This window comes from Lampetra fluviatilis, chromosome 19 (assembly GCF_964198595.1).
Source record: "Lampetra fluviatilis chromosome 19, kcLamFluv1.1, whole genome shotgun sequence".
NCBI classification, from domain to species: Eukaryota; Metazoa; Chordata; class Hyperoartia; order Petromyzontiformes; family Petromyzontidae; genus Lampetra; species Lampetra fluviatilis.
In genome coordinates this window covers 12697806-12722783 of record NC_136293.1, presented here as the reverse complement: position 1 = coordinate 12722783, position 24978 = coordinate 12697806, and the positions used below count along the sequence as shown (strand labels likewise).

The window sequence follows — 24978 nt, the reverse complement described above, 5'->3', positions numbered from 1 at the left end:
AGGAATACAACCCAGCTCGTTGGGTTCAAAGTTCAGTGTGCCAACACTGCACCCCTGTGACAGCTGTGAGATTCTGTACACGTGACGAGTCTCATGGCAAATACCCAAGACGTGAGAATTCTGTTGACAATCTCTGCAATCAGGAAGCTGTATCTGTATGACTGAGTACTCCACAGTTGAAAACAATTTAGTTTACCAGTTATGTTTCCTGGTTGTGCTGTTTGTCATTGGAAGGCCTTTTGAGTCTAAAAGCGAACTCGGCGTGACCTTTTCAGGAGAGCCCAAACCTGTACTTGATCAAAAATAGCAGCGCATGGTTATGACTGTACTGTAAATTCAAACCGCAAACACGTATGCGCATGTCATGCATTTTTTAAATGTCTAATCTCATCTCGGTTTGGCTCGAATGAGGAGGGCACGTGGATTTGAAGTCATTGCCGATTGGCTGTGATTCTACAGCGATAAATACAATAGTTGCAGTGATTTAATGATACATTTGAATTGAAGTTAAATTAAATTCGAATAACGTTGACCAAGGCAACCAGTGCGCATATATACTGATTGTTGAAATATATTTTGAAGTTTGTGTTGTTTTTGATATTGCAGACCGCACGCAGGCTCATAGTCTGCCCCATCCTCTTGCCCCCCAGCGTGAATGAACCCAGACACGCGACCCTTTCAGCTGCACAAGAACCACGAAAGGCAGAAATGGTTTCATCTCAGAGAGATTGTCCGAAATTGTTACTTTGAACATGGAACAGCTCCAACTACGGCTGCCTGAAGAGAGCAACACAATAGAGGCGAGGAGAGCGAGGCAAGGTGACAACGCCGTCGACAGGTGTGTCACAGCGACAAGGTGTGTGGCCTTGAAGGGCAATGCCAGACCAGGGCCCAAGAGATGAGAACTCAAAAGACCAGGTTTGTCTAATTTGCAAGCGTGACCATGTTCAGGAGTGCCTATGCATTACACAATCGTGTAGGATGCAGCGAGACTACATTGTGAGCAGTGCAGGAAAAAAATCCCTTGTTGGACTGTACTACCATTCAGTGTCTATGCTCCCGGCATTCGCAAAACCGAAGTGACGAGCGTGGTGAAGTATGGTAAAAAAAACTCACGAACTGCAGTCGATTGACGTGAGGGCTTTCCATGTACAGGTTACAAGTGGGCCTCCTCAAGGGAGTGTGGAGACATCTCATGTGTGGGAGCTTCTCATGGCAACAACAATTTAACTCATCGAATTGGCCAAACAGTTGAGGCAACGTGAACACTTTTAAAATAACAATGTCACATTAATAACATAAATCAATTAAATGCAACCATTCTTATTCCACTGATGAATAAAGACCTCGATCCCATGCCACGTCGGTCATGGGTTGTGTTCGCCACACTTCACCACGGGGACGGTCAGTGTGGTTTTGCTTTAATGAAGTGGGTGGAGCGAGGGCAGCACCATTTGTCACTTTTGCCACTGATGTTAACCGTGGCCGGGTGTCGAACTGGGGGATGGCTGCAGTGCCAGATTATATCCTCGTAGCAAAAGTAGCTACATATGCTACAGGCCCCGCACTTTCAAGGGCCCCCGCACTAAATACTTTCAAGCTATCAATTCCGGTTCAGTGATTCTGCACTTGCCCTATTACTATAGTACTATACTGCCTTTTATGAACGGCTGGGTGTTTAAGGTTAGCGATTTGTCGTATTATCTGGCTGTATAGAAAATTAAAAAAATACAATAACGTTACTATGCAAGTAAAAAAACGTGTTTTAACATTTATGTTTTTTTTATATTTAGGGCCCCTTTATAACATCATGCTACAGGCCCCGCACGAGCTTAGTCCGGTACTGGGTGGCTGGGCGTACCGTGGGACCAACAACAGCTCCCACATCCATACTCTGAGCTGTGGAAACCCCATGGCCTCTGTTTCCTCTCCAAAACCTCGCGGCGCAGCACCGCGCCACTAGCGGGCAGCACTCGCTCGTGCTGAACTAAGCCATAATACAGGTTTTTTTGGGGGTTAGATCGCGTAAATATATAAATGTGTTGTTAAACCCGCCACCACCCCGACACAGCCAATTCGTAAGGTTTGTCACATAAACAGAACGTGCCAATTCGTCACGAGTACAGCACGCCGGTGTGTTGGAGAGCAAAACCACATTTACAATCTGAGTACGACGTTTCAGCCAGTTAACACACTGCCTCCCGGAAGCGTCTGCTTACAAAACCCCGAACAATCTCCCTCCACATTCACCAGGGGATCTCACGAGGGAGAGGGGGTGGCTCCTCGTCACCCAGCCTCCCTGGTTCTCCCTGTGGCTCCACTCATTTCGAGGGTTTTTTCTTAGGAGATTTCTGTCCCTTTTCACGCATTGTCTTACAATTGTAAACATCTTTTTGCTAAAACCTCTCAAAGTTCTTGTTAGCTTCAGGAACGGAGTTGAATATAAACGCGAACACAGAGAGCTCTTAACAGCACGACTGCAGTAACCTGTCCAGTGGCCCTTACCAGTGTCCCTGTACAAAGCGAGTTTGCCAGTACCTTCATATGATGATATGAGCGTTTTCAATTTGTAACATCCTTTAATTAAGCTCCTGCTGTGTGCAACGCTGACCTTTGACCTTCATCCGTCGTCACCTGCCTGGGCACTGCCAGCAGGTGATGCCCATCCGTGGATTGTGCCATCGCCTGTGAATGCAATTTTGTTTAAAAGAACATTCCGCAGTTTATTGCGTTATTGACATTCAAGCCCGTCTGTGAGTCAGAGATGCAATTTGCGCCCTCCTTTGTGGCTCGTGTCACGACACGTGAAGAAGCGGAGACTGACAATCTCGACGATGAGCGATGTCCAACAGATGGCTTTTGACCTCGGCGTAGAAATGAGGTTTCAGCTTATTCATTATTTAAAGTGTACACGGTATTATGGTTACGAATAATCACCCCATTCATAGTATGAGCAGATATCAACTTGTTTATAAACAGACGTACGTACAATTGTTAATTTGATATGAGGCTAAGTTGTGCAATAATGAATATTTCTTGCCAATTTGACTAAATCACCCGCAATGGGCCTGATCTCTTCAGCTCTGAGAAGCTAAGCAGTGGCGAGCCTGGACACTTCATGGATGCATGTACAGGTGTTGCAGCAGGCTGTGTGCAACAGAGAAGGCTGTGGGAGGACATGCGTTGTCGTGTGTTTCTGTGATTCCACGTGTATGTTCACTGCCTTCACCAATCCGCACTGCGTGGTGAAGTATGGCCAATGACCCTCACGACCCACACGGTGTGCGGAAACGTCGGTTGGTGGGCGCTAATGGATGATTGAGTATTGAACGCGTCATGCCCGTGCTAAGTGGAGGTGGCTGTTGCAGCAGCCCTCTGAGAGTGACAGTCAACACCGCCACCTCTGACCACAGTCACATTGCAGTGCATCGTCAGTGAAGCGAATGTCGGTGAGCGTGGACGTGGTCGCACTGCTAGTCGCGTGGTGACGGCGAGACAAGGGGTCGCTCATCTTGTCAAATCTTCTCTTTGCCAACAGCAGCGACGTAAGGTCGGGGGTAGGCGACGGGGAAGTCGCGCGAGGCAGGCACAGGGAGAGGGGGGAGACTTCTTCTTCTGCTGCTGCTTTGAGATCGCTCGCAAATGGGAACGGGGAGAGGCGCGCGCGGCTCCACGCGGCCTTCCGGAGAGGATTTCCATCGCGAAACAAACAAACGAGATAACAACAACAACAAACAGCACGCGTGTGTGGCCGTGGCGTGGAAACGAAGCGAAGCTCTCTTTATTTCGCGATGTTTGCACGGTGCGCAGCTACATCCGTCCCATGGCATATGCGTTTAATGCACAGAGCTGTTTTCAGTACGGGTCTATAAGCAATTGTAAAAAAATAGGCAACTTAATTTAAGAGACTGTTATAGTCAGCTAGGGGAGCAGATCGATAACATTCCCACGGGCGGTCCAGAATGTACCAGCTTCTTAAATAGGGACCGATATGAATAATAAATAATAAAAACAATTTAAATGATTTCACCCCCTCTGGTGAATATAGAGACAATACTAACTTTGGGCGTCTCAAGGGAGGAGGTTAGGGGCGATGCCCCCCCTCCCTCACCCTTGATCCGCCACTGAAGCCAGCAGCTAACACAGCAACAGCAGTAGCAGTACACGTGTGTGTTGAATCAGGTGAACGTTTCTGTTCCACGCAGAAGCAACAACGCGATTAGTGCGAGCGTTTAGACTCGGACAACGTCGCCAAATACAGCTCCGACACGCGGGCTTGGGAGCGCACGTCGCATGGAACTTTACTCCAAAGGCTTTGCCACTTTGCCAAGACTCTCACGGCCTTGTGTGAAACCGAGCAGAGGACGTGATAGATGGCCTTGAATTAAGTCCGCCGGCAGTATTGAACTGAGTTCAAACAAATGTAGGGAGCCGATGTAGAGGTGGGCCTGGTGGCCTTGGGACAGGGTAATCATTGATCGGCTAATCATCGAGGTTTATATACCTACGTGACTTTACCGAAAGAACCAAAGAGTATGGATTCCTGCAGTCACGAAAGCTTCAAATCAAGATTTATCGGCTACTTGGCCCGAACCTCACAAGAGACGGGGAGTAGGGTTGCAGTGATCTGGCGATACCAAAGATCGATCGCACGATGCGACGTGTGTATTGTACGTTTTGCAACATATCTTCATGTTGTGATGATCGATTCTGAAATCAAACGAGCGCCCCATTCGTCATCTGGACGTTGCTGCTCCAGCCAGCCAGCCAGCCAGCAACACTCGTCTTCTAATATACCGTCGTATGATCTTTTATTGGACGACAAAATGTTTATTAAATAGCAACAATTAAAAATTCACAATAATAAATACAGTAAAAAATAGAAACGCTATCCCTGACACGCATGACAATTCGTGGAGTGTCTCACTGCAGCATGCTTGTCGCGAGGTCTCCATTCCCGTCGCTGATTGCCCTAATTAATTTAGCAGTTGACCGTGCGGAGTGTGAGCGTTCCAGGTTGTACATTTGCTACGATGCTCAGTGAACAGAACTTTTCAGCAATCTCTACTCGCACCAGAAGTGCATCAAAGCACCAACAATAAAAAAAGTTTATGAAACACAATAAAAAAGTCATTGGGGACTGATATCGTGATTGTCGTCATTGCACGAATTGTATATCGTATCGTATCGTGAGAACTGATATCGCCACAACGCCACTTGTGAATGTGAATGATCTGTGCTGGCTCAGCAATGACAGCACAGGAAAGACGTAAGAGACAAAGCTCCCCCGTATAGCCTCAACAGACTGTTTGGGCAAGTGCTGCCACTGAACACCGATGAAGGCCGGCCCAGTGGCACTCGAGGGGGTCGATGGTGAGCACCACGCCCGGGCGGCCTTTGTCTCCCCAGTGGCGATGTTTACACATCGCAGCAGGTACTCATTTGAGGCTGAGTCGACCTAGAGGAGGCCCAGGACCGGTTCAGATAATCGTCACTGGTGTTGGCTGTGAGCGGGAACACGAACTCGGGTCGCCGGGCTCGGAGTGCGAAGAACTATATCCACATCTAGAAATGCATCATATAATAGCGCAGCGTACGAACCGCTACCTACAGACAAACGTGGCCGCACTCTGCTGTCAATAATTCGTGGTCCAGGAGAGGGCACGGATGTATCGAGCTGATGGCACCAAAATAGACACGGAGTCTCTGCCTGGCAGGGTGATTTTTACGCATCGGCACTAACTGTGGCCACAGGGAGCCTTGTGACTCAGGGAGGCGTGCATGCGATGCCACGGTGTGTATGCAACTGAGTGTACGGTACACGTGTGCGTGCGGTGTGTAGATATGGAGAGCGGCAGTGTAGCCGTGAGCGAGACCCGAGTTCATTTCAGTTTCATTCATTAGGTAGAGCCCTGTGAGCCATGCGGCTCTTGACTCGGGTGCAACCGCAACAAACAAAAACATGAACATCTTCAAGTGTCTACACGCAACACCGGTGACGATTATCTGAACCGGTCCTGGGCCTCCCCTACGTCGACTTGGCCTCAAATGAGTACCTGGTGCGGTGTGTAAACATCGCCACTGGGGAGACGAAGTCGGCCTGCCGTGGTGTTGGCCACCCGCCCCCTCGTGTGCCGTGCCGGCCTTCACTAGGTGCTCGCTAACAGCACTTGCCCCTTACAGTCTGTTAAGGCTACACGGGGGATCTTTGTCTTTGTCTGTGTGTCTATAATGACGGCTCGGAATGCGTGCGCAGAGTGCTTGACACTGGATCCCACTGGCAGCAGTGATATAATTCACAAAATAAAAGATGCAAAAGGCCATTCGGCCCCTTTAAATAAAACACGTGACATTTGACCAATTCTAGTCCTGTATATTAAAAAATATATATTTACATATTACGGTTTAAAAATTGTAATTCACGATTGCCCTCTCGGATGATGGTTAAAATGACATTAATTATATAGATATATATATGCATGTTTGCCACTTAATAATATAGTGTCCTCCATATATATCGATCATCAGCCATGTTTCATCCACAGCTGGATGAAGGCATCCCAAAGCTATTGTCTTGAAATCCTGCAGTGTACCAATCCATATAGAGATACCCCACTGTGGGAAAAATATAGAGAAGATCACGTTTTAAACCAAAGCCTCCACGTGTCTCCCACTAATCTCATTACACCCATTACATCTTTTAACACTTGCTCCTCTGTAAGATGTGGAGCCATCGCTTTCATCGTATACACAATATGCCATCATCTGTTGAGAAGAAGCAAGAAGGGTGGAGGGGGTGATTAGAAATCAGTGGGGGGGGGGGGGTAGCTGTAAATGGATCACCCGGAATTAAAATTCTGCCATTGATTCGTGAACACATGAGATGAGCAGTGGCACTTGGGCAGAGTTGGGCCGCAGGACCCCTTTGCGCTCTCAAACCGGGCCCACTGGGGGTGCAACTTACATGGTCCACGGAGCTGATTTCATGGGCACGACAAATCAACCTCACTGCCAAAAACACAAAATATATTTTTTTAAAGGACAAATATACAAATAGCATTTCAGCGTAACATCGTTCCAGTCGACAACACGGCAGTACTGATCACCAGAAATGCACCCGATCGTGTCAGATCTTGGGAGGCTAAGCAGGTCGGAGCCTGGATAGTGCCTGGATGTTTAAAACAGGTACTGTAGGCTGCTGTGGGCCTGCGTTGTCAGCAGAGGGCAGTGCTGCTTCGTTGTATTCACCGCGTGAGTCAGGGTGGTGAAGCATGGCCCAAACAACCCCCGCGACCCACACGACGCGCCGAGGCCATCGCGAGAGTGACCCTTAAGGTTGCTGGGTTATTAAACGAGCAATTTGTCCTCCGCGAACGGTGAACTCATTCCTGCCTCGCGATTGAGTATGTGCCTCTCGGCGTTAACGGTCTCTGGCTGACCAGCTCACGAAGGGCGGCACCGTTCACCAGGGTGCGATTATTTCATGTCGGGGGGGAGGGGGGAAGGGGGGGGATTTATTTTATTCTCGCGATTGCTATTTTGATTGTCGCCCACAGAGGAGATAAATGTGTCCCTCCCGGCAGATAAAAGATGTTGCATTGACGATGTCAGGGTTGATCCAGGTCAGTACTTGAACGGCAGACTGATTAGGACTGGCTGCAAGTTGGTCGCGAGATGCGAGTGTGCCAATGGGTTCTTGAATCTAACTCCGTGGAGTTTTGAGTGCTACGCGTGGCGATGCGTGGAGGGTTTTCTCCGGTCTCCTCTCACCACAATAAGCCAAGCACTCATTAATGGAATTCAAAGTCACGGTAACTTTTTGCTCAAATGAGCATTGAGGTGGTACTCGACTCCTGTTTAAAGCCCTACGCCATTGGTGGATACTCCATCTTTCTATGGTGGGGGCAAGTCGATCCATAGGACAACTACCGTTGACATTCCCACACGTGGAACGATGGGCCCAGTCAACTCCCCCAACCAGGATCTGAACCCGCAACCTTCTGAGCGCGAGGCGCTCACTCAACCACTTAGCCACCTGACCAGATTCATGGAACCGGCCAAACTAAATCATCCCCCACCCACCCTCCACCCCACCACTATAAACGTTACAAATCGCACCCTCCGGTCACTATAAACCGCCCGTGGACTCTCCATCTGCCACTTCTTGCCCAGTGAATCCCAGCAGCCTCGTGTACCGAGAGAGGACCGCGGTGAATACATTCAACTTGAAATATCCGCAGCGCCGGCGTTCATCTCGAAGGCTGCCGGCGAAATCTCTCCTCCCAGGCGTCTAAATTGCTCTCCAGGGGAAAAGGCAGCGGAGAGTCAGCGGTTCACAAAGGGCGCCCCGTTCCGCGAGAACGTAATGAACCGGCGCTTGCTTCCGTCCCCGGCGACGCGGCAAAGGGAGCAATAACGTCGGAGCGCGACCTCCGCCGAGCCGGCGCTCGCGTGGCCGCAGCTCCTCGCGTCGTTCTCCCTGCACGCGCCCCGGCGCTGCTCTAGAGACGCTCGCTCATCGTCGCCGGGCTGGGCCCACCTCGGCCCTTTGCGCCGCCTGCTCCGGTCCGGACACGCGCGCCCATCGCCCGGACCGCCCGCGTAACCTTTCGAACGTTCCGTGCGGCGCCGCGGCCGGTAACTGGGCTTCCCGTGGGAAGCGGGCGTCCATCCGTGGTGGCGGACCGCATTCGAAAGTTCCGTAGGAGGGGTGGGAGCGTCGGCGAGAGCGGGAGCTCCCCTCTAGGTTGTCGCTGGAGGAGGGGGCACGTTGAAGCCCACTCTCACATTCGCCGCTTTTGCTGCCCCTGCAGCTTCAGGAGTCCGCGGGTGTGAGCTCCACCTGTCGCTCAGCTGCCTGATGATGGTCGCCAGGTCTTCGGTGTTGTGGGATTTCTCCTCTAGAAGCTCGTAGCGGAGGCTGGAGATGTCCTGCTTGATGTCCTTGAGCTCGCCTGCGGAGGGGCACGGGGGCAGATTGTCAGAATCGGAATCAGAATATTTATTTAGACTGCAGGAGGAATCCGGTGAGCTGTGAAGCTCTTTACCACAGATATCCAATAGAGGCGGGGGGTTTAGAACGTCACAACAACAAACGATACAAAAAAACACGCGGTCTAACGGCGGCGGTCCTGCACATGGCGAATACGCGAGTCGGGACTGTCGTGAACTGAAACCGGCTCCCGCATTGTACCCACCTTCGTTGACCTCGTCATTCTCCTTGTCCGACTGGGCCTTGAGGATGTATCTCTTAATTAGGCGCCGCATGATTTTCTGGAAGGGTGACAAAAAAAAAATGACCGATCGTTCACGGGAAGTTTTACAGTGACTATACCACGCAATAATATTCATAATAATAATATAAACCACCTTGCCTTCAATCCACAGCGAGGCACTTTACAATACAGATAAATGAAACACCCGTATGTAATCCATTAATGTTGAACGTATACAAATTAGGTGGCTGAGAATATAATGAATGTAACACAACAGGTTTGGGCAGAACAGCTTGGTGTTGAACAAGTAAGATATCTCTTCATAATGAAGGTTTTTGGGGTTAGATCGCGTAAGTATGAAATGTTAACACTTCTAAGAATTTGCAACAACACCACAAGAAATGTGCCTCATCCGGGCTCTGGAGACCACCTGGAGAAGATTCCAGGCACACGTTGACAACGATGGCGAACAAGTGGAGACTCTGGCTTTTTGAAGCTATTAACATACATTTGTTATCATGTTATGGTGTATTATCCGTTCTTTTTCCATTAAAAGTGTTAAAACATTTTTGAAGCACCCTGTATATGTACAGATGCAGTGTGTTCTCCTACAACGCGGTCGCCGCATTCCTGAAGAACCTCGCATGGGGAAAAACCGCGTTACAATATATAACGTGGGGTACAGCAGAATATGCGTTAACCCGTGAGATGCGTACGCAGGCTGGACAAAGACCGAGGCACGTGGGTAGCATCTAGAATGATCCAACAGCATCCCACTGCTTTTATTATATTATACCGAGGCAGCTGTACAACCGCTTATTCCCACTCACATGCATAGTTTGGTTGATTCAACCGCGTTATATCCAATTCGCATCCGCGTTATCAAAAAAAATGTGTTCCCTAATACATTAATCGCGTTATATCCAATTGGCGTTATGAAAACACCACGACGAGTTCCAGTAGAACAGCCGCCTGTACTTATCTAGCAGCCGAGTAAAGTGGCAAGGGCTTGACCTGGTAGCGGCTGGGCTGGATCGAGATGCTGTTGCCTCTGCTGGTGCCGATGCTCGGGACGCTGGGACCCTGGCTCTGCTCCTGGGGTTGACGGGCGAGAGGCAGGGGGAGCACACGGCGAGCGGAGCACCAGAGGTAAAGGCGCAGCCCTGCAATGAGCTGCTCAAAGTCAGAGGAAGCTCCACAGGGCAGTGTTTCTCACAGGGGGGCCACTTTCGCCGATGAGATTACATCAGTGTGAGGGCCCCCACACCGCCTGCACGGGGTGTTATCGCTCTCTGTGCATTGTCAGGGGTCGCACTAGAGGCCACCAGAGGCCGCCAGTGGCCCACGGTCCTTGCAGTGAAGAACGCTGCCCTAGAGAGGCCCTAGAGAGGGAATTTGGCCTGCTCCTTCACACTGCCCCAGGCGTCTTGGAAGAGGTGGGGGCACCCACGCTTGACCCCACCACAGGTGACCTGCCAGTCAACTGCATGTGGTGTACCCACTTATATTAGTGGGCTGACAAGAGGCCTCACTCAATAAAATTAATGCCGAGCCTCTTGCGCGTTCCGAGATTCAGTGGTGCACGGGACGCCCACCCCGCAACTTGCTGACGTCCCAGAACAGGAAAGGGTTATAAGAAGGTACAAACGTCGTGCGTATTGAGGGACAATTCTATATGCACGGCAAACCGTTCGTTTTCAACCGGTTCATGGAAATGCAGCAAAGTAAATGCACATGTCCACGTACACGTGCACCCCGTGCTCTCTTTTAGCCCCGCCCCCCTCCCGATACGTTCAATTCATTGGCTACCACATTCTGATAAGCTCCCCCCCCCCTCTCCTCCCCCTCAACTTGTATTTAAGAGCTTGCATCTTGGAATCCCTGCCTCACTTGATGCAGCAAATCTGGTTGTGACGGTCCCACCTGATGATGGAGACTTGTGTTGCCTCCGAAACGTCGTGATTTTATTATTTTTTATTAATTTTAATTAAATTTTTTACCTACATGGTGACTTCACCGAAAGAACCAAGAGGATAAAAGAGAGATAAACGGCCGCCGGAGGATTAGGAGGCGAAGCGGCGCCGCTGACCTCGACGTCGGCCGCCCACCGGCCGCCCCGGCGGAGGCCGGCGAGCCGAGTGGCGCAGCGGGACAGGCGCTGCAGGCCGTAGAGCAGCGACTTGGGGCTGGGCACGAGGTTGAAGGGCACGGGCAGCGTGCGGCCCTCCTCGAAGTACGAGATCCACAGCTTGGCGCGCGCAAACTTCCACTCGACGTCGGCGTCGTCCTGCCGGGCGCGGGGAACAAAGAGCGTTGGGTTGTTTGCGGCTCACGTGACGCTTTACAACCGCGCGCGTTCACTCGGAACATCGCCCTGCGATGGTTACTTTTCTTACAAACACATTTGGCTAAGTATGTAAAACAGTAATGGTAGAGTACGCATACAAAAAAAACATAGCATTATTTTTAATGAAATATATATTTTTATTATCTTAAAATCTCGATTAAAAACGAATTTCTTTAGAACTGCTTCTTGTGTTTAGTTTGTTGTCCTTCCCCCGCACCTCCGATTGTCGCAGTTGGCTACGTACGGTGCGAAAGAAGTTCAACATACGTACGTACATTACCGCCGTGCTCATGATTCATAGCAAGGAGTCAGAACTCACCAAAGGCGGATCTAGAAACTTCCCAAGCAGGGGGTTAGTAGGTAAGAAGTCCCGAAATGGGAAGCTTTGTAAACCCACGGATTCTCTCTGATAACCATCAACGAAACACAAATTGTCTCTCCCCCATCGCCACCCCCCCCCCCTACTTGAGATCCGCCAGTGGGAGGGCGACACCGATGCCCCCCGCGGTACCTCGATCTCCTGGTAGGAGCTGTTGATCATGGCGATGAGCATGTTGAGCAGCACCACCACCATGGTGACGTTGTAGATGCCGAAGAGCACGTAGCCCGTGTTCTCGATGAACTTGTGGTTGTACTTGATGACCACCGAGTCCACACCCGAGAGGCCAAAAATGGACCAGAAGAGGGTCTTGAAGCTCTCTTCCACCCTGCCACGTAGCACCACATCAGTGTGTGGGTGGGTGTGATTGTGTGCGCGCGAGTGCGTGTGTGCGTGGATGCGTGTGTTTCTGCACGTGCGCTTAGATCGACCCGGCCTCAAATGAGTACCTGGTGCGGTGTGGGTGGCCAGCGTGGTGCTGGTCACCCACCCCTTCGTGTGCCACAGTGCCGGCCTTCATAGGTGCTCGCTAACAGCACTTGCCCCAACAGTCTGTTGAGGCTACACGGGGAATCGTTGTCTTTGTGCGCGCTTAGGGTGTCTGGTTTGCCCGTAACTGCCAACAATTGACATTTCTGAATGGTCCCATTAAACGAACCATCTGTAGCTCCGCGGGGTGGCTCAGTGGTGTCGTGGTTAGCGCACTGCGCTGTGGACCCAGCGAGCTGAGTTTTATTCAACGGTTTTATTTAACTTTACTTGTGTTTGTCATGGTCAAATCTTGTCATCAAAAGTTAGTCTACTTCCTGTTGTCCGATCAATTCCAAACTTTGCACACGTACTCAGATCCGGTGACAAGGCATGCCTGTATGAAAATCGGCATAAATTCATCAATTAATTGCCTCCTTTCAAGCAATTGCAATTTTTGTATGGATGCCTCATTATTTATATATATTTGTGTAGGTTAAAAACGCCGCGGTCCCTAAACTGTGGAATCGGCTTGCACAAGAAGCAGGCGCCGCGTGTCTCAGGCGCCATTGACGTACTTCTCGACTATAAACGATTTTTTATGTTACCAGGTAAGGCCCACTGAGCTACGTAGCTCTTTTTCGGAAGCGACCTGTATCCACAAATGACAGCTCAACGAAGTGGCTTATCTTATAGAGATTTATAGCAGCCAAATACCCTGAACGCTTGATGTTGATTCTAAATGTGGAGGGAAAAATCGGGGGACCCGGAGAAAAATCCCTGCCAACACAGGGAGAACATGCAAACTCCAGATATGGAGGCGTCAGGGTCGGGATCGAACCCACGACCTGCCGTATACCAGGCGAGGAAGTTAACATCTCCTGGCCACCGTGGCCCCTCTCCCCTACGCCACGGTCACCGTTCGTCTACTCACGTGACGAAGGCCTGGTTGCACTTGGCGTCGCGGTAGTAGGAGTAGAGGTTGAACATGCCGATCATGAAGGCCACGAACACCATGATGAAGATGACCATGAACTTGAGGATGTCCTTCACGGTGCGCCCCAGGGAGATCTGCAGAGGGCCCAGGCTCTCGTTGGCCGGGAGGATGTAGGCGATGCGCGAGAAGCTCAGCACGATGGCGATGGCGTAGAGGCCCTCCGAGATCAGCTGGGGGTCAGAGGGCACCCAGCGGCTTCTAGCTGCTTGGGGAAACGAGGCGAGAACCACCGCCACTGTTTTTAAATCGAGCTTCAACCAATCAAATCGACGCTTGCGTGTACGGCGGAGCGCTTCGAAGCAATGGCTGTTGGGGCATCCCAGATCGCGCTGGGATAAAATTAAGTTTACATGGATGGCCAACACTTATGTAGCATACAATATTTAAAAAGGATGTTGTTTTGACCGACCCACTGGTAGTTTTGAGTCATGATGCCAAAGTTAAAATTACAAATTTCCGTTTTGAACGGGTGGTGCCTAAAATATAAACGACTGATCCTAACCCACCCACAGTGTTTCTAGGAAGCATTTTGAACTGACACATATACACGCCGTATATATAAATCGTAATATAACAAGAGAACTGCATTTAGAATTAGCTGTCAGGCAGCCATAAGTGATGAATGGGTGTGCGTTGTTACTGGCAAATGATGGAGCGAGGGGGGGAGGGACAACACGATAAACAATTGAGCGCTTATATTTGCTCGCTCATGTCAATTGTTATTCCATTTCCACGAGAACGCTGGGAGGGTGCTCGTTCGCGATTTGGAAGCTGGGGGTGCGAGCTGCCGACGTCGCGTCACGGAGAACTTTAATCCGCGGGAAGGAACCGCACGGCGGTCGCGGCCCCCTCTCCTGGTCCTCTGTGCGCGGAACGATGAACCCTCCCCTGGCTATTCCATTAATCGCCGAGATTTGGGGGTTTTCGCTTTGATATTTGTTTTTACCTTCTCGTTAGTACAATGTTGACCGCTCCGTTCGCCTAAATGTGACATTACATTATGACATCGTTCCCCATTGGAACCTCCTTTGCCATGCTTACCCCGAGCTCTCATACTCTGATGGTGCATTGTCTTTGAGTTGTGCGCCTTTTGGCGTCATCTGGTCCAACACCATGTGAGACTAGGCTCTAAGAAAAGCTGTCTCGAGTGTGGACCAATCAACTTCAAGGACAGTGCATACATTATCAGAGTTGTGTTTTTTGTTTGCATTCCGACTGCAGGTATTGTGGCCAATGCAAACATGACTCCTTGTAAAAAAAAGGTGTCAGTTTTGTTGGCAGATAAAAGGGTAAAAAAACAATTATAATATGACATCGTTGTCATGAACTCATGTTATGCACGTGCTGTGAGCATAATAATGGAGGGTGGTAAGTCTACAAAACACGTGATGTCAGTAATAGCAGTAACAAGGAGACAACGCAAATTTTGTCAGAGTATGCATGGGTTTTCGTGTTAACAGCAACATCGCTTTCGTTTTCTTAGGTTTTTTCGGTAAAGTCACGTAGGTAAAACATCAAAATTAATGAAAATAAAATAAAAACAAAAATCACGACGTTGCATCAAGTGATGCAGCTAATTCGGCTGTGACGGTCCCACCTGATGACGGAGACTTGTGTTGCCTCCGAAACGTCGTGATTTTTGTTTTTATTTTATTTTCATTAATTTTGATGTTTTACCTACGTGACTTTACCGAAAAAACCTAAGAATATGATTCCTTGCAGTCACGAAAGCTTCAAATCTAGAATCGCTTTCGTTTTATAGTTCATATCATGACGTTGTTTCTGCTCGTGTGTTGCCTTCAGTGACATCATTCGTTTGTGGAATTGCCGTGCGATACAATTTCATTCAGAGATTCACGTGTTAGGGGAAATCGCCTGCCGTCCCAACCATCCCGGCTACAGCTCCTCCACACAGAAGGTGCCAATTCTTTCAGATTTCACATCGTGGAGAAACTGGCGTCATCGCCGGAGCCCAGCTCTCTCACCCCGCCCTACCCCTACCACTACCCCTGCCACTACCCCTACCACTACCCCTGCCACTACCCCTACCACTACCCCTGCCACTACCCCTGCCACTCTCCCTGCCACCCGACCATGCTCACGATTTCTGATTTATTCCACCGTGTGTGACGAGCGCCTGTGCACGCACACACGCCACACACACGCACATATACACACACATACACACACGCACGCCACGCACACGCACATACACACACGCACACACACACATGCACGCCACACACATGCACATACACACGCACGCACGCCACACACACGCATATACACACACACACGCCACGCACGCCACACACACGCACACACACGCACATACACACGCGCACGCCACGCACGCCGGGTGTAGTAGTCGATCTCGTCCGGGAGGTGGGCGCCGGAGAGGCTCCCCACGACCTGCGTGTCCACGTAGAGCTGCGCCCTGGAGGCCTTGAGCAGCGCGACGAAGCGCACCGTGTACGACGCCACGAAGATGGCCAGCATGGCGAAGTCCAGCAGGTTCCACAGCTGCAGCAGGTACTCCTTTGGGCCCTCGGTCCACAGCTCCTTACACTCGGCCCACAGCATGCCTGGACCCGCAACGCCACGGGGGAATATTTTCGCATTGTAAACAAAACGGTTGGCGTGTCGCTTCCCCACGTATATTCCATCGCCAACGAGCAAATCGGAGAGAGTCCGCGACTCAAACCCTGATCTCTAAAACTGGCTGGCAAACTAAGTTTTGCCTCTCCTCCACATCGACCGCTAAACACAAATTAAAGCCATCGGCACCGCACGCAGCAAACGCCTGGAAAAACAACGGCGGAGATCAATGCCCTCCCAACAGTGGTGGTAAATTAAAGCTTCAAATCGATACCCATCATCTCCTTTTGATGTAGAGTTTAATAAGTAAATACATTTTTATTTATTTGGTTGGGAAGCCAAATGCCGCGTCGGATATCCTGGGGTTCAAGAACTTACGATGGAATATTTACGGATTTTGGCAAACGACGAACGGTTTAGGGGCAGCAGCGAGCACGCGCTGCTTTGTGATTAGCGACGCGCCAACGCTGCCGCCGTCGGAGCTCGCAAGAGGCCTGAACGGCTTGAAAAGCATCAACGCTGCGCCCCAAATCTAGCAATGAGGTGGCCTTAGCGGATCAAGGAAGCCAACGTGTGCACAAGACATCGGCCCACAAGGAAACAGCGCCTCCTGAGATTGCGAGGTGGCCAGGAGATGGCAGTACAGCATCGAATAGAAGCCATCTGTGTGGAGTTTTTGATGCGGTACCCCTGTCTGGGTGCTTCTGTTTCCTCCCACGTTCGACCAACCACTCGTGAGAGCAACTGGCCAAACACCCCAACGCAGAACTCCACTAAGAGAGAATGTCGACAAAGAGGTTTTCCTGGCTCCAGAGCGTTGTTATGATTTTTGACGAATTCCCTAATGGGTAATCTTACATGAGCAATGAAACTGTGCCCAGAGATAAGGGTGCAGCCCTGCAATTTCTCGCTCACACCACTGCTGGCAGAAGGGCCTGCATTAGAGGCAGCTCTAAAGAGCCCCTCTAGAGGGTATTTGGCCTACTCTTCCACGCTGACCAGACGTTGTGGAACAGGTGAGAGTAGCCACACTTGAAGCCACTACACGTGACCTGCCGAATCAACTGACTGTGAAGAGAACACGAAACGCAGCTGAAATGAAATCTATATTTTGACGCAAATGAAAAAAAAATTGACGACATACAACTGCCATATTTACATTTTGTGTCGGGGCAGCTGCCTCTACTGCCTCCCCTGGGCACGCCTCTGTGTCGCCACGGCCTTGAGAAATGGGGCGCACGTGGGAATAGCATCTACCCCTGCCGAGAATCCAGAGGAGGATGAGCATCTCGGTGCAGGAAGAGCAGCTACCCATCAACCCATCAACCCATCTACCCATCAACCCGTCTGCCCATCTACCCATCAACCCATTTACCCATCTACCCATCAACCCATCAACCCATCTACCCATCAACCCGTCTGCCCATCTACCCATCAACCCATTTACCCATCTACCCATCTACCCATCAACCCATCTACCCATCAACCCGTCTGCCCATCTACCCATCTACCCATCAACCCATCTACCCATCTACCCATCTACCCATCTACCCATCTACCCGTCTGCCCATCTACCCATCAACCCATTTACCCATCTACCCATCTACCCATCAACCCATCTACCCATCAACCCGTCTGCCCATCTACCCATCTACCCATCAACCCATCTACCCATCTACCCATCAACCCATCTACCCATCAACCCGTCTGCCCATCTACCCATCAACCCATTTACCCATCTACCCATCTACCCATCAACCCATCTACCCATCAACCCGTCTGCCCATCTACCCATCTACCCATCAACCCATCAACCCATCTACCCATCAACCCATCTACCCATCAACCCGTCTGCCCATCTACCCATCAACCCATTTACCCATCTACCCATCTACCCATCAACCCATCTACCCATCAACCCGTCTGCCCATCTACCCATCTACCCATCAACCCATCTACCCATCTACCCATCAACCCATCTACCCATCTACTCGTCTGCCCATCTACCCATCTACCCATCAACCCATCTACCCATCAACCCATCTACCCATCAACCCGTCTGCCCATCTACCCATCTACCCATCTACCCATCAACCCATCTACCCATCAACCCATCTACCCATCTACCCATCTACCCATCTACTCGTCTGCCCATCTACCCATCTACCCATCAACCCATCAACCCATCTACCCATCTACCCATCAACCCGTCTGCCCATCTACCCATCTACCCATCAACCCATCTACCCATCTACCCATCAACCCATCTACCCATCTACTCGTCTGCCCATCTACCCATCTACCCATCAACCCATCTACCCATCAACCCATCTACCCATCAACCCGTCTGCCCATCTACCCATCTACCCATCTACCCATCAACCCATCTACCCATCAACCCATCTACCCATCTACCCATCTACCCATCTACTCGTCTGCCCATCTACCCATCTACCCATCAACCCATCAACCCATCTACCCATCTACCCATCTACTCGTCTGCCCATCTACCCATCTACCCATCAACCCATCTACCCATCTACCCATCTACCCGTCTGCCCATCTACCCATCTACCCATCAACCCATCAACCCATCTACCCATCTACCCATCTACTCGTCTGCCCATCTACCCATCTACCCATCAACCCATCTACCCATCTACCCATCTACCCATCTACCCGTCTGCCCATCTACCCATCTACCCATCAACCCATCTACCCATCTACCCATCTACCCATCTACCCGTCTGCCCATCTACCCATCTACCCATCAACCCATCTACCCATCTACTCGTCTACCCGTCTGCCCCTACCGAGAATCCAGGCGAGGATGAGCATCTCTGTGTAGGAGAAGGTGGTAGTCTTGACGCGGAAGAGCTGGCGGGGGTGGTCAGTCCGCGTCTCGTTGGGCAGGAAGGGCGCTCCCTCGAAGCGGTCGGACGCGTTGACGATCAGCAGGCCCAGGAAGACGGAGAAGGAGCAGGCGTGGGCCACGAACTTCATGAAGGGGCTGCGCAGCACCCGGCCCAGCTGCGTCCACGCGCGGTGAGAAACACCTTCAACAATCCCATCCGCTGGACACCTCGCAGCAGCCCAAACCTACGACGCCCGGCGTTAACCAGGCGGGCTGCCGTCCGTGTGTGCGCTAACGAGGCTCGTGCCTGCTTCGCTTCGGGTGCCATTATTGAGGGGCAATTTTGGCTCAGAACTGTGCTCAAGGGGCCTGGGTCACGGTGGCCATGGAAACGCGGCAAAACAGAGCAGGGAAAGATAAATCGTTAAGTATGCTTGGATTATGTAAAACTTTACAACCGTATTCACGCCAGCCTTGGTAGCAGTAAGTCTGTTGGCTGCGATGAGACAAGGGGGCTGAGGGAGGATGCATCCTGGGCGGTAAGGCCGGGGCACCACGCTGGCTGCTTTTAGTGCTGGTGTGTTTGTGCGAACTTTAGGAAACCCCTTGATGATCAATTGGTCCCGAGTGACCACGTAACATGATGCTAAAGTTCACTGCATATTGAGACCACCTATTTGAGGGTTATGATGCCCACCACCACCACCACCACCCTCCGCCACAGACGGACGGATCTAATCTGTGGTTGGGCCGCGTGAGCGTGAGCGCGACAAGGAGCACTGGCGGCGTTGACGGCGGCGGCGGCGCCCCACGTACCCGGCTGCACGGCGCCACCCAGTAGGCGAGCGCCAGGAGCGGCATGCACAGCGCCACCCCCAGCACCACGAGGCACTTGACCCCCACGGAGCGCTGCCGGAGCCCCGAGACGTCCTCGTACCAGATGGAGAGCAGCTGCTGCTGGCAGTTGGGGTGCGCCACAAACTGCACGGCCACGTTGTTGCGCTCGTCAGCATCGTCGTCGTAATCATCGTCATCATCGTCATCATTCTCATTGTCATCATCAAGATTGTTATTATTATAATCATTATTATTATTCCTACGATGGTCATCGTCAAGACTGTTTTGGTCACCATAGTCTTGATCACATTCATCATCAAGATTATTATCATCTCCATTGTGGTGATTATGATTATTATCATCATCATCGTCGAGATTATCACGGCCAACGTCAGTAGACCGACAAAGAGCCGTAAGGCGTTGTTATTATTATCCATGTGTGTGTATGTGTGCGGTGCCGGACGGGCAACACTGTCGTGGGCAGTGCTGTGGGGGGAGGGCCAATGCCCATTGGCCTCTCCCCTCATGGCGTCTGTGACCACCACAGTGGCTAAACGGGGGCTCTGGACGGGTGCGAGGGGCTGGTAACCCCTCCACCTTCAATTAACCACCACTAAACTACGAATTAAACATAAACCTGTAATTAATAAGCTTGTGCCGGAGGCCCCGGGGGGTCAGGCTTTTATGACGTCTCCTGGCCAAACCCCATTTGGCGGAGCCAGGAGATTGAATTTTCACCCTCGGGGCTCCTCCAGAAACAACGAAAAACCATTGCGGATGGCCACGTGGAATGTTCGAACGCTCACTGCGGAGGAGAGGCTGCCACTCCTCTGTCGGGAGCTGGACCGGTACCGCCTGGATCTCTGTGGCATTCAGGAGGTCCGGTGGACCGGTTCTGGCTCCTGCCACCATGAGGGGTGGACAGTCCTCTACTCGGGGCAGGAGAATGCCAAACAACAGGGTGTGGCTCTTCTTCTGAACAAAAGAATGAAGGGGGCGTGGGAGCGTGGCGGTGAGGTGTGGGAAGCTGTAAGCCCCAGGATACTTTGGGCTCGCCTTCCCATCAACCAGAGGCGAGGAGTGGTGGTCGTGGTTACTTATGCCCCCACCGAAGACGAACATCCGTGGAGGGATGCAGGCAAAGCCGATGAGTCAGACGCTTTCTATGACCTCCTGTCACAGGTGCTGGCTAAAGTGGCCACTCGGGACAGAGTCATCTTGTTGGGTGACTTCAATGCCCGAGTTGGTCATGATGCTGGCACCTGGTCTGGAGTGATTGGAAGGCATGGGCCAGATCAGCTCAATAATAACGGTAGAAGGCTGCTAGATTTTTGTGCAGCCCATGGGCTTGTAATTACCAACACGCTCTTCCGGCATCGGCGCATCCACACAACATCATGGATACATGCCGGGTCCAAGCAAGAACATCTGCTGGACTACATAGTGACGGACCAGCGGATGCGAGCCCATGTCCTTGACACCAGGACCTACCGTGGAGCTGATCTGACCTCTGACCATCGACTAGTCATCTGTAAGATGCGCCTGCCATTCTTCCACTCCGGTGGTGGGTGTACACCCAGGACCCCATTCCAACCAAAAGTGGCCTGGTCTCAGCTAGCTGATGAAAGTTGCAAGCGAGAATTTCATCATTGCTTGCAGCTGGGGTTGGCATCGTCCCCCACTCCACCTGATGTCGAGGGTAAATGGGCGAGGTTTAAGACTGTGACTCATGCAGCTGCAATGGCTGCTTTGGGTACGCGGTCCAGACCTCCCCAGAAACCCTGGCTGACAGAGGAGGTGTTCAGGTTAATTGAGAAAAAGCGACAGGCCCACTCTCATCGCCTACAGCATCCCACGTCGGAGAATGAGGAGGTTTACCGCAGCCTTCGCTCGGAGGTTCGGAGAGCCGTAAGGCGCTGTAAGGATGGGTGGTGGTCGCGGGTTGCTGAGGAGATGGAGTCTGCCTCAGTAGCCCGCGATCACAAATCACTATTTAATTCCATCAAAAAAGTAACCTGCAGCGCCACACCTATTACCATCATTAGAGGAAAAAACGGTGATCCAATCTCCGACCCCCAGGAACAGGTTTGCAGATTTGCTGAGCATTTCTGCGAGGTCCTGGGGGAGGGAAAATCTCTCAGCCAGGAAAACATCATGGCACAAAGTGGGGATAACCCTGCTGAGGCTGCGGTGCCTCAAATATTGGAAGAGGTCACCCCCTGTGAGTGGCTGGCTGAGGTGCCAGCTGTTGAGGAAGTACTGAGGGCGATCCGGAGTCTGAGACCAGGGAAGGCACCGGGCAGAGATGATCTCCCAAGCGAAATGCTGAGGGAGGGTGGCGTTTGTGCACAGACTGTCCTATATGACATCATAACAACAGTCTGGACCACTGGACGGGTTCCGCAGGACTGGAAGGATGCCCTGGTGGTCCCCCTCTTTAAGAAGGGGGATCGTACCGACTGTAACAACTACAGGGGCATCTCACTCCTCAGTGTGCCGGGTAAGGTCCTGGCAAGGATTATTCAACATCGCCTTGCTAGGCACGCTGAGGAGAGGCTTGCGGAGCCCCAATGCGGTTTCAGGAAAGGGCGGTCCTGCACAGATGCCAAATTTTCTGTCCGTCTGCTCCAGCAGAGGTGTAGGGAATTTCAAAAAGACCTACATCTCTGCTTTATTGACCTGGTCAAGGCCTATGATACCATCAGTAGGACTGGGCTCTGGGTTGTTCTTCGTGCTTTCGGAGTCCCTGACCCTCTGCTCACGATCATTAAGGACCTTCATGATGGTGAGCGGGCCCGGGTAAAACTACGTGGCCGGGAGTCGGAGCCTTTCCCTGTACACCTTGGGGTGCGACAGGGATGTCCTCTGGCTCCCACATTATTTAACATCTATTTCGACTGCGTAGTTCGTGAAGCCTTCAAAAGCTGTACCGGGGGAATTACCATTTGGTACAGATATAATGGGAGGCTGATCGACGCCCGGGTGCGATCAAGGGATGGCTCCCTATTGGTCAACCACGTTATGTATGCCGATGATTTGGTAATAGCTGCTCATTCAGAAGAGGAGTTGGAGACGCTGCTGCTGAGACTGGAGTGTGCCACCAAGAGGTGGGGCCTTACCATCAGCCCCACCAAAACTAAGCACCTGCCTGGGTATTTTGTACCATCGGGCACTCCACCCCCACAACTCCCAATCGGTGATGGGGCAGTTGTGGAGAGAGTGGAGAGTTTCCCATACCTGGGCAGTGTGCTTATGACCGGCTCCAGTTTATCAGCAGAGGTCTCACTCCGAATCAGTCGAGCGGCAATATCTTTTCATCGGTTGCGTAACGCTGTGTGGAAGCTACCTGGTCTGTCGCTCCGCACGAAGCTTCAGGTCTTCTCGGCCACGGTCATTCCCTCCCTTCTCTACGCTTGCGAAACGTGGACCCCCTAGTGGAGCATCTTCGCCGGTTGGAAACATTTAGGCTGGCCTGCCTACGATCCATCCTGGGTTTAACCAGGCTGGATTGTGTGAGGAGCTCACAAGTCCTTGAAAGATCTGGGCAAAGTCCCATCAGTGAGCTCCTCCGGCAGGCAAGGCTGCGTTGGCTGGGTCATGTAGCCCGCATGCCCAGCCACCGCATGCCTAAACAGCTTTTGTTCGGCCGGATCGAGGGGGCTAAACGGGCGCGGCACGGGCTAGAGAAGAGATGGAGTGATGTGGTACAGGAGGACGTGGAGCTGAGTGGACTTGCCGATGACTGGTACCAGCGGTGTCAAGATCGGCCTCAGTGGAGGAGGCTCGTGAAGGACGCTACTGGGCAGTTGGAGGCAGTCGCCCTCCAACAACAACGGAGGGCGGAGGAGCGACGCTCACAACAACGAGCGGAGCGCCGGGTGGCTAAAGCACAGCAAGTTGGCACAGTAGGGGGCACAGGTGGTGGATCAGCCAGTCATCTCGGTCATCTCGGTCAGTCGACCCGTGGCACCTGGGTCTGCCCCGTGACCTCCTGCCAGCGGGCGTTCGACACTTCACGTGGCCTCAGGGTGCACATGGCCTGGCACAAGCGTCGTGGTGACGTCACCGCCACTTAGTGGCGAATGGCGGTTGTTGTTGTTGTATGTGTGTATGTGTGTGTATGTGTGTGTGTATATGTGTGTGTATGTACGGTTGTACATTCGCGACGGCCGTAGCCGCAAGTCGCCGTCCGCGTAGGCTCACCCACCTTCTTCACCTCGAACTTGATGGACAGCTTGAGGCGGCTGAGTGTGGGCCGCCACTGCCGCCGGTTCCTCTGCAGGGGCAGCGATGTCGCCGGGCCCCCCTGGGACGCCTCGGTGGTGGTGGCGGCGACGCCGTTGAGGATGGCCTCCACCTCCTCCGTGTCGCGGCACAGGTCCAGCAGCCCCACCACGAAGTCCTTGCACTGGCCCGAGAGCTTCTTGTAGTCGTTCTGCACGCGCACCAAGAATCGAATTTCTCTTCTTGGTTCTTTCGGTAAAGTCACGTAGAAGGGAAATAATAAAAATAAAACATAATAAAATAATTCTCACGACTTTTCGGCCACAACGCAAGCAGCTGTCCTCAGGTGAAGAACAGGTCTGTCGGGAAGACAGTGTCTGAATGAAACACCCCAGGCTTGGAGCGTATATTTAAGCTGGGTTGGAGGGGGAAGAGCGCCTTGACAAAATAATTTGCATATCAAGAGGAATTTAGCATATTTATGGGAAATACAGATATGGGATCGTCCGGCACGCAGTGGGGGCCAATGTCGTTCGCGATAGAGGTTTTATTTTTGGGTTAGATCGTGTAAATGTATATGTGCCGTCAAGCCCGCCGCCACCCGACGCGGCCAATTCGTAAGGTTTGTCACGTGGACAAAACGTGCCGATTCGCTATTGCTGCAGAATATAGGTGCAACGATGAGTAGACCCACAATACTCACAATTCAGTGCGACGTCTCGCTGGTGATCAGAACCAGCTTCATCAGGCGATTTGGCAGAATTGTGAGGAAGTTATTCCTGATTTCAGTCTTAAATAGAGCGAGACGATGTCATCACCGTGAGCCTATCAGGTGCAAAGATCAGTGGGGCGTTTATTGTAATCACATACATTACTATGGATTGTTAATCTGAGAAGATGCAGGACAGATGGTACTTCCAGATGGGCTCATCACAATGCATCACTGTGGGCTGTTAAGTATTTGTTATTTATCTGTTATTTTATTTTTGTTATCATTCCTCTTCACCCCGGACTGCAAACCCTCACCAGTGCATATTCCACACGTCCTCGTTTCACAAA

The 24978-nt window shown here is 51.5% G+C and overlaps 1 protein-coding gene across 1 annotated transcript in view; it reads right to left on the bottom strand.

Annotated features, from left to right (window-relative positions):
* Positions 1-8241: 8241 nt before the first annotated feature.
* LOC144937691 (short transient receptor potential channel 7-like) overlaps positions 8242-24978 on the bottom strand; it is a 54094-nt gene continuing 37357 nt past the window's right edge. Inside the window, exons 4-13 of the mRNA XM_078865110.1 lie at positions 23903-24130; positions 19675-19839; positions 18818-19034; positions 15761-15991; positions 13365-13608; positions 12074-12269; positions 11305-11502; positions 10230-10310; positions 9198-9273; positions 8242-8954 (exon numbers count right to left, since the gene is read on the bottom strand). Coding sequence (XP_078721236.1) covers positions 8743-8954; positions 9198-9273; positions 10230-10310; positions 11305-11502; positions 12074-12269; positions 13365-13608; positions 15761-15991; positions 18818-19034; positions 19675-19839; positions 23903-24130 — 1848 coding nt within the window. The 3' untranslated portion in view covers positions 8242-8742. The remainder of the gene's footprint in view (positions 8955-9197; positions 9274-10229; positions 10311-11304; positions 11503-12073; positions 12270-13364; positions 13609-15760; positions 15992-18817; positions 19035-19674; positions 19840-23902; positions 24131-24978) is intronic.